Raw genomic sequence first — 10,991 nt, forward strand, 5'->3', positions numbered from 1 at the left:
ATGTAAATTTACAACAACAAAAAAACGACAGCATTTTCATCTTAGTTTTGTCCCGTGGAATAAATATTGTGGATCTTAATGTTTTTCCTCATAATCCTGGACTATCGGACCACCATTTTATTTACATTTGCAATCGCAACAAATAATCTGCTCAGATCGTGCACCAGCGACTCCTGTGGCGGGCCGAGCGCAGTGCATGCTAACCAAGGTCGCCAGGTGCACGGTGTTTCCTCGGACACATTGGTGCGGCTGGCTTCCGGGTTGGATGCGCGCGGTGTTAAGAAGCAGTGCGGCTTGGTTGGGTTGTGTATCGGAGGACGCATGACTTTCAACCTTCGTCTCTCCCGAGCCCGTACGGGAGTTGTAGCGACGAGACAAGATAGTAGCTACTAACAATTGGATACCATGAAATTGGGGAGAAAAAGGGGGTAAAAATTAAACAACAAAAAAATAATAATAACAATCTGCTCAGACCCCAACCAAGGATCATCAAAAGTCATGCCATAAATTCTCAGACAACCCAAAGGTTTCTAGATGCCCTTCCAGACTCCCTCCACCTACCCAAGGACGTCAGAGGACAAAAATCAGTTAACCACCTAACTGAGGAACTAAATTTAACCTTGCGTAATACCCCTAAAAACAAAAAACTTTTGTCAGAAGAAACAAGCTTCCTGGTATACAGAAAATACCAGAGCCCTAAAGCAAGCTTCCAGAAAATTGGAACGGAAGTGGCGCTACACCAAACAGGAAGTCTTCTGATTAGCTTGGAAAGACAGTACCGTGCAATATCGATATTTTTCCAATTTAATTGAGGAGAATAAGAACAATCCAAAATATATTTTTGATACTGTCGCAAAGCTAACTAAAAAGCAGCATTCCCCAAGAGAGCATGGCTTTCACTTCAGCAGTAATAAATTCATGAACTTCTTTGACGAAAAGATAATGGCATTCAAATATGACATGAAACTGCACTGTACACTGTGCGCTGCCTTCTATGGCACATGAGGACAGTTGACCTACGAAGATAACTCCTCCGTGAGTATGAACTCCACAGAGAGGCTATGGAGGGTCTTCTATTTTTCCTTTGTGAATCTTATCTAGTGTTGTAGCACTGCTAGTGTCCGTGTTGTTTCAATACAGAATACTTGGCAAACACTTTTCTGTTTGCAAGTCATTTCATATTTTCGGAGGAAACAACAGAAGGTTGTTTGCCGTCATCCTGACATACAGTTGAAGTGGTGATGGTAAGACTACAGGAAGTGGTGATGGTAAGACTACAGGAAGTGGTGATGGTAAGACTACAGGAAGGGGTGATGGTAAGACTACAGGAAGGGGTGATGGTAAGACTACAGGAAGGGGTGGTGGTAAGACTACAGGAAGTGGTGATGGTAAGACTACAGGAAGTGGTGATGGTAAGATTACAGGAAGTGGTGATGGTAAGACTACAGGAAGGGGTGATGGTAAGACTACAGGAAGTGGTGATGGTAAGACTACAGGAAGTGGTGATGGTAAGACTACAGGAAGTGGTGATGGTAAGACAACAGGAAGTGGTGATGGTAAGACAACAGGAAGGGGTGATGGTAAGACTACAGGAAGTGGTGATGGTAAGACAACAGGAAGGGGTGATGGTAAGACTACAGGAAGTGGTGATGGTAAGATTACAGGAAGTGGTGATGGTAAGACTACAGGAAGTGGTGATGGTAAGACTACACGAAGGGGTGATGGTAAGACTACAGGAAGGGGTGATGGTAAGGAAACAGGAAGGGGTGATGGTAAGACTACAGGAAGGGGTGGTGGTAAGACTACAGGAAGGGGTGATGGTAAGACTACAGGAAGGGGTGATGGTAAGACTACAGGAAGGGGTGATGGTAAGACTACAGGAAGGGGTGATGATAAGACTACTGGTATTCCTCCAAAGCTCAGTTGTTCTGAGTCTGCACAACACTGCCAGGACCTAGGATCAACGGAGACACTCAAGTTTTTTAATACTATATCTCTTGACACATTGATGGAAATAGTCATGGCCTCTAAACCTTCAAGCTGCCTACTGGACTATATTCCAACTAAACTACTGAAAGAGCTGCTTCCTGTGCTTGGCCCTATGTTGAACATAATAAATGGCTCTCTATCCACCGGATGTGTACCAAACTCACTAAAAGTGGCAGTAATAAAGCCTTTCTTGAAAAAGCCAAACCATGACCCAGAAAATATTAAAAACTATCGGCCTATATCGAATCTCCCATTCCTCTCGAAGAAAATTGAAAAAGCTGTTGCGCAGAAACTCACTGCCGTCTTGAAGATAAACAATGTATACGAAGCGCTTCAGTCTGGTTTTAGACCCATCATAGCACTGAGACTGCACTCGAAAAGGTGGTAAATTACCTTTTAATGGCATCAGACCGAGGCTCTGCATCTGTCCTCGTGCTCCTAGACCTTAGTGCTGCTTTTGATACCATCGATCACCACATTCTTTTGGAGAGATTGGAAACCCAAATTGGTCTACACAGACAAGTTCTGGCCAGGTTTAGATCTTATTGGACGGAAAGATATCAGTTTGTCTCTGTGGATGGTTTGTCCTCTGACAAATTAACTGTAAATGTCGGTGTTCCTCAAGGTTCCGTTTTAGGACCACTATTGTTTTCACTATATATTTTACCTCTTGGTGATGTCATTGGGAGATACAATGTTAACTTTCACTACTATGTGAACGATACACAGCTGTACATTTCGATGAAACATGGTGAAGCCCCAAAATTGCCCTCCCTGGAAGCCTGTGGTTCAGACATAAGGAAGAGGATGACGGCAAATCTTTCACTTTTAAACTTGGACAAAACGGAGATGCTTGTTCTAGGTCCCGAGAAACAAAGAGATCTTCTGTTGGATCTGACCATTCATTTTGATGGTGGTACAGTCGTCTCAAATAAAACTGTGAAGGACCTCGGCGTTACTCTGGACCCTGATCTCTCTTTTGACGAACATATCAAGACTGTTTAAAGGACAGCTTTTTTCCATCTGCGTAACATTGCAAAAATCAGAAACTTTCTGTCCAAAAATTATGCAGAAAAATGTAGTGCGGATCCATGCTTTTGTCATTTCTAGGTTAGACTACTGCAATGCTCTACTTTCCGGCTACCCGGATAAAGCACTAAATAAACTTCAGTTAGTGCTAAATACGGCTGCTAGAATCCTGACTAGAACCAAAACATTTTACCATATTACTCCAGTGCTAGCTTCTCCTACACTGGCTTCCTGTTCAGGCTAGGGCTGATTTCAAGGTTTTACTGCTAACCTACAAAGCATTACATGGGCTTGCTCCTACCTACTGTATGTCTCCGATTGGTCCTGCCGTACATACCTACATGTACGCTACGGTCACAAGACGCAGGCCTCCTTATTGTCTCTAGAATTTCTAAGTAAACAGCTGGAGGCATATAGCTACATTTTTATGGAGTGGTCTGCCTATCCATGTGAGAGACGCAGACTTGGTCTCGACCTTTAAGTCTTTATTCAAAAATCATCTCTTCAGTAGGTCCTATGATTGAGTGTAGTCTGGCCCAGGGGTTTGAAGGTGTACAGAAAGGCACTGGAGCGACGAAAAACCCTTACTGTGTCTGCCTGGCTGGTTCCCCTCTCTCCACTGGGATTCTCTGCCTCTAACCATATTACAGGGGCTGAGTCACTGGCTTACAGGTGCTCTTCCATGCCATCCCAGGAGGGGTGCGTCACTTGAGTGGGAAGAGTCACTGACGTGATCTTCCTGTACGGGTTGGCGCCCCCCTATACTCGGCCTTGTCTCAGGGTCGTAAGTTGGTGGTTTGAAGATATCCCTCTAGTGGTGTGGGGGCTGTGCTTTGGCAAAGTGGGTGGGGTTATATCCTGCCTGGTTGGCCCTGTCCGGTATTGTCGGACAGGGCCACAGTGTCTCCTGACCCCTCCTGTCTCAGCCTCCAGTATTTATGCTGCAGTAGTTTATGTGTCGGGGGCTAGGATCAGTCTGTTATATCTGGAGTATTTCTTCTGTCTTATCTGGTGTCCTGTGTGAATTTAAGTATGCTCTCTCTAACTCTCTCTCTTTCTCTCTTCTCTCGGAGGACCTGAGCCCTAGGACCATGCCATGAAAAGCCAACTGACATTTACTCCTGAGGTGCGACCTGTTGCACCCTCTACAACCACTGTGATTATTATTATTTGACCCTGCTGGTCATCTATGAACCTTTGAACATCTTGACCATGTTCTGTTATAATCTCCACCCGGCACAGCCAGAAGAGGACTGGCCACCCCTCAGAGCCTGGTTCCTTTCTAGGTTTCTTCCTAGGTTCCTGCCTTTCTAGGGTTTTTCCTAGCCATCGTGCTTCTACACCTGCATTGCTTGCTGTTTTGGGGTTTTAGACTGGGTTTCTGTACAGCACTTTGTGAAGGGCTTTATAAATACATTTGATTGATTGATTGATCTCCAGGCCATCAGACTGTTGAACAGCTTCTATCTCCAGGTCATCAGACTGTTGAACAGATTCTATCTCCAGGCCATCAGACTGTTGAACAGCCATCAAGCTATCTTCTGTAGTAAGAGACAAAGATACTCACTTACACAAATCACACACACCTCATACACAAGCTGACTCCTGTACTCACATATACACTCACACACACACACACACCCATACTCACAAACACACTCACATGCACACACTGACCCTAGCCAACGCTGCTGTCCCATGTATACAGAGACATTAAACACTGGACACTTCCTGTTTCTTTTATAGCTGTGTATTTATTTACTGTATTCTCACATAGCTCATTCTAATATATCTAATATCTATCTATCTGCATATTGTTACACTGTTTATACACACTGTGTATATACTGGATTCTTGACATAGCCCCCCGACGCTATTATATAATGGCGCCGGAGAGGATGGAAAGGGAAAGGGGGATACCTAGTCAGTTGTACAACTGAATGCCTTCAACTCAGAGAGGTGCGGGGGGGCTTCCTTAATCGACATCCACGTCTTCGGCGCCCGGGGAACAGTGGGTTAACTGCCTGGGGTGGATTAAAGCGTTAAAGACTAAGATTGAATCCTACCACACTGGCTCTAATTTTACTGACTACAAAGGGAAATCCATCCGCGAGCTGCCCAGTGACCCGAGCCTACCAGACAAGCTAAATGCCTTTTATGCTCGCTTTGAGGCAAGCAACACTGAAGCATGCATGAGAGCACCAGCTGTTCCGGATGACTGTGTGATCACGCTCTCCGTAAGACCTTTAAACATGTCAACATTCACAAGGCTGCAGGGTCAGACGGATTACAAGAGTGTGTACTCAGAGCATGCCCGGACCAACTGGCAAGTGAAAAGGCGGGCCGAACAGGCCCCCATTAACCTCGACGGGGCTGAAGTGGAGCGGGTCAAGAGTTTCAAGTTTATTGGTGTTCACATCACCAACAAACTATCATGGTCCAAACACACCAACAGTTTGGCATGAGTCCCCAGACAGTTTGGCATGAGTCCCCAGATCCTCAAAATGTTATACAGCTGCACCATCGAGAGCATCCTGACCGGTTGCATCAGCGCCTGGTATGGCAACAGCTCGGCATCTGAACGAAAGGCGCTACAGAGGGTAGTGAGTATGGCCCAGTACATCACTGGGGACAAGCTTCCTGACATCCAGGACCTATATACTAGGCGGTGTCAGAGGAAGGCCCAAAAAATTGTCGGAGACTCCAGTCACCCAAGTCATAGACTATTCTCTCTGCTACCACACGGTACCAGAGCTCCAAGTCTAGGACCAAAAGTCTTCTTAACCGCTTCTACCCCCAGGCCATAACACTGCTGAACAATGAATCAAATGGCCACCCGGACTATTTATATTGACCCCCCCCCCCCCCTCCCTCCCATAGATTACATTTGGACTAGTGATACAGTGTTATTTGGGTTATTCATTGGATTCGTTCTAACATTGTTGATTTCTTGTTTCTAGTTTTTCATTATTTATTTGTGTACTTGTTTGACAGGAGCTAGTAACATAAGCATTATACTGCACATCTGCTACAATTCTGCTATTACATCTCCTAAACTGTCTACACGACCAATAAACTTTGATTTAGATTTAGCTGACATACTTTTGTCTGCACAAGCAAAGAGGTTTACCAGGGAACCATGCAGGCATGGTGAATGGCCCCATTCTTCAACACTGGGTCAGAGAAATAGAATTAAATAATCAACTGTGTTTGGTTAAGATTTATTCACTGGATCGGTATTCAGTCTGCTACTAACTAAAAACATGAATCTACTCTTGATGAGGCAGATGGAAAAACGCACATCAATATCCGACTTATCAAGGATAGCGCTCCTTGTTATGATTTTGTTGGTACAGGTATTTGTTGCAACATGTAGTGCGGATTTGAATACTATTTGAATCAAAATTGCTCAACCCTCTTCTAGGAAAAAGCACATTTTATCAGACATTGTAACACTGTCACAAGACACTCTCCTGGGGAAGTAACAATGTTGCCCTCGGGGACTCTTCATCAATATTATAGACAGCTGTGTTCATAGCAATAGCTATGAGCCATAGGCCTGAATGCAATATAAAAACTTAGGGAAGGAGGATTAGTTAGGACGGAGGTGGTAGGCAACACCTGACACACACACACACACACATACACACACACACACACACATACACACACATACACATGAACACACACAAGCACACACACACACATACACACACATACACATGAACACACACGCACGCACACCTTCCTTACCTTTGAGATGATTAACTCCTCTCCATGTTCCAGACCTCCTTTGAGCTGAAACCCCCAGGGTGCCCCACCCAGGAGCCGAGCCTCCAGAAGCAGCGTCTTTCCTCGGCGTATGACTGTGCTGTAGCTGGGGAGACTGCTATCCATAATCACTAGCACCGCCGAGGTAGCCTAGCCTGGTGGCTCGGTCCTATTCAGTCCAACAGACCCACTGCATAGGGGAAATGAAGCCGATAAGATGGAAGAACCGATTTCTCTTCTCCTTTTCTTAAAGTCTTCCCGAAGAGCATAGCAAGAGGGGAATGTCCACTCCTGAAGGATAAATCATTTCCTAGCATCACCGAATATTAAGTCAGCAAATGAAACATGGTTTGCCAATCTAACGGCAGTCTAGTTTAAACAAGTTCACTTTCGTTCCAACAGTCAGCAACAAGTGATGAAAATTAAACAGCCCACAAAATAACATTAAACGGATAGAACAAACGACAAAAAATAATCATGTTTACTGAAAATGTAGATAGCTTCACTTTTGATCGTTTGTCAGCCCCTCTTCCTCCTCCGAAACTACTTTAGCATCACAATAGAATTTGCTACAATCCACTGGGCTGGGAGAAAGGGAGCGCTCTTCCCTCGTCAGCGAGCTGGTAGCATTGCGATCAGGTCAATTTGCCCTGTCAGAAAACAACGTTTTGCGCACCAGACTTCGACACTTGATTTGCCTACTCTCTAAAACTACCCCAAGTTGATTCTCAACAACCTTTAAATATAGAAGTCTACTTGTTGCCTTGATGCGCATTACCTCTCCACTCTAGTTCCATGGATGCAAGTTTTGCCTCCCACTCCTCTCTCCTCTCACAGTCAATGGATGAAGTAGGGTAGTGCGCATGTGTGGAGAGGAACGCCCTTCAGCAGGCTACGCGGCCCGTTTCTTTAAAAAGTCAAGCTCTGTCGAGACTGTGGCGAAACCAAATGACATACGCGCTTTAGTTCATTTAACACCATGAAAGGTCTCTTTAATTTATCCTGACACACACATACTGTGAAACGCAAACACGGCATCCCACGCCACGGCCAATTCCGTCATTGTGTATTGATTACTTTACCGAAATTCCAAGTCAAGCACGTCAGGGGGGGGGGGATAAAATAATAAGAAACAACAGCTTCCGTAGGACTTAATCTGAATAAATGTGACACCTGACCCGATGTTACCCAAAACTATTTTCATGACCTCCCGATGAAGAAGGGAACTAGATAAGATGTTTCCTCGTGTCATTTCTGTCTTATTAAGGTCAGTCAGACATGTATGATATCTTCAAATGACGACAATGCTGGTTAGGCTATCACAGTTCACACACATTTCTGATTTAGACCGAGTAGGCCCTAGGCTATGTTGACACTAATCTGCATTCCTTCATTACCGTGTCGAAATGGAAGTCGTGAATCAGCTACAGTATATACCAATTGCCTGGCATCTAATAGTAAGATGTAGATAACCAATCAATTTGACAACAAAAAAATATTTTACTATTAGACACTTATTATATATATTATATTATTCTTGGGTAGATGTTCAACACAGACAGGGCTTGATACACCTCTCAGTGGCTCAGATAGCCTCTGTCTGCTTGTCAGTGTTACTGTGTTGACGCAATGAAACACCATGAAGATGCTAAAAATGGAAGGCTGTGGGATTATGCACCTTGGCGATAAATACTCATCTTCATCCACTGTTAATGACCACTGTTAGAGGGCCTCTACACTCCTGGCTCCTGTACACACAGGATGAGGTCATGAGGTCCTTATGCAGTCAGGAATTGTTCCTCACTGTGAGGTGGTATATCTGAAGTCGAAGATTACTTACATACATACATACACTGGTTCTTAAGTGCCGACTTAGTTGTGACCCAAACTGCAAAAACAATGATGGGTTTTCTATTAATGCTTCTGTCACACATAGGCCTGTGTCTGAACAACAAGTACCGCTAGCCATTGGTGCCGCAATCAACTTTGGAGTTTCAAGTTTTATTGCATACGCTGTCCAAACAAATGCTTACTTGCAAGTTCCTTCTCGACAAATCAAATCAAATGTTATTTGTCACATGCGACGAATACAACCGGTGTAGACTTTACCGTGAAAATGCGTTGCTAAGAAGAATAAAATAAAATACACAAGAATGGAGCTATAAACAGGAAGTACCAGATCAATGTGGAGCTATAAACAGGAAGTATCAGATCAATGTGAAGCTATATACAGGGAGTACCAGATCAATGTGGAGCTATAAACAGGAAGCACCAGATCAATGTGGAGCTATATACAGGGAGTAACAGATCAATGTGGAGCTATATACAGGGAGTACCAGATCAATGTGGAGCTATATACAGGAAGGACCAGATCAATGTGGAGCTATATACAGGGAGTACCAGATCAATGTGGAGCTATAAACAGGAAGCACCAGATCAATGTGGAGCTATATACAGGGAGTACCAGATCAATGTGGAGCTATATACAGGGAGTACCAGATCAATGTGGAGCTATAAACAGGAAGCACCAGATCAATGTGGAGCTATATACAGGGAGTACCAGATCAATGTGGAGCTATATACAGGAAGTACCAGATCAATGTGGAGCTCTATACAGGAAGTACCAGATCAATGTGGAGCTCCATACAGGAAGTACCAGATCAATGTGGAGCTCTATACAGGAAGTACCAGATCAATGTGGAGCTATATACAGGGAACACCAGTACCAGATCAATGTGGAGCTATATACAGGAAGTACCAGTACCAGATCAATGTGGAGCTATATACAGGGAGTACCAGTACCAGATCAATGTGGAGCTATATACAGGGAGTACCAGTACCAGATCAATGTGGAGCTATATACAGGAAGTACCAGTACCAGATCAATGTGGAGCTATATACAGGAAGTACCAGTACCAGATCAATGTGGAGCTCTATACAGGAAGTACCAGATCAATGTGGAGCTATATACAGGGAGTACCAGTACCAGATCAATGTGGAGCTATATACAGGAAGTACCAGTACCAGATCAATGTGGAGCTATATACAGGAAGTACCAGTACCAGATCAATGTGGAGCTCTATACAGGAAGTACCAGATCAATGTGGAGCTACATACAGGGAGCACCAGTACCAGACCAATGTACAGAGGTATGAGGTAACTAGGCATCAGGATAAATAATAAATAATATGAGTAAAATAAAGAACAGACTAGCAGCAGCAAATGATGAGTGTAAAAATGTGTGTGTGTGTTGTGTCTGTGTGTGTGTGTGTCTGTGTGTGTGTGTGTGTGTGTGTGTGTGTGTTCGAGTATCATTACTTGACTATTTAGCAGTCTTATTGATATTTATAAATGGTGTGTATATATATGGATAAAAAAAGGTGAGTAAATCACAGTTCCATGAGTGTTTTCGTAACTCTTCAACAATGCATTAGAAAAGTGGGGTATATAAGCTACTGCCTTCCACAAAAGGATGGGAAAATTAAAATTAAATTTTAAATAAACTATTTTAGATCTTGGATCATGATATTTTCAGATGGGGTGAGGGGGCAAATCGAAAGAAGTATGGGTTTTAATCGTATTATATCTGTAACGGGGAACGGGGAAAATGAGAAGAATGTTTTTAAAGTTAACGGAGCCATTTGTTATTGTGTCTGAACTACGGCTGGGCTGAATTAGCGAGGAGCAAAACGTCATATTTGATTCTTTTCATGTCCAGGGCTAGATGAAAGACTTATCTTAGAGAAGAAAATACACATTTTATATAAGAACAGGGCCGTACCGACACACTGTTTAAACAACGGACAGATGGAAGGTTTATGATATGCATCTCTGTGCCAAAATTGCAATATTGTAGAAATTGACAACTTCTTGGGTTCCGTTTGTACGTCTACATTCTGTCAATGCGTGTCTTCATGATATCACTATGCAACAATTATGTACATAAACAGGAATACGTTTGTCTATGTTTTACAAATCTTCATATAAAAAAAAAATACTGTTGCTGTATTGAATATTTTTCTATAAATACGGTTTTCCTTAAACATGCTATTAATTATTACAACGCTACTACCATGTTATTATCACATTTGAACGCTTCGCTTGTGAAACAAAATATATATATATATATATATTAACTATATATATTAATATATATTAACTGTCTTCCGCTCAATCATGGCCACAGGGTGGCGGTGTTGAGT

General features: G+C 43.2%; 1 protein-coding gene across 2 annotated transcripts in view; it reads right to left on the reverse strand.

Annotated features, from left to right (window-relative positions):
• Nucleotides 1-7,629, reverse strand: part of LOC110523118 (protein Shroom3) — a 173,964-nt gene extending 166,335 nt beyond the window's left edge. The window contains exons 1-2 of one of the 2 annotated variants that reach the window (XM_036936803.1): nucleotides 7,568-7,629; nucleotides 6,772-6,979 (exon numbers count right to left, since the gene is read on the reverse strand). In XM_036936803.1, the coding sequence (XP_036792698.1) occupies nucleotides 6,772-6,915 (144 nt within the window). In that variant the 5' untranslated portion in view covers nucleotides 6,916-6,979; nucleotides 7,568-7,629. Of the gene's footprint in view, nucleotides 1-6,771 lie in introns of both variants that reach the window. The other variant, XM_036936802.1, reaches the window with a different exon arrangement.
• Nucleotides 7,630-10,991: the final 3,362 nt, after the last annotated feature.

This window comes from Oncorhynchus mykiss, chromosome 12, assembly GCF_013265735.2.
Source record: "Oncorhynchus mykiss isolate Arlee chromosome 12, USDA_OmykA_1.1, whole genome shotgun sequence".
Taxonomy (NCBI): Eukaryota; Metazoa; Chordata; class Actinopteri; order Salmoniformes; family Salmonidae; genus Oncorhynchus; species Oncorhynchus mykiss.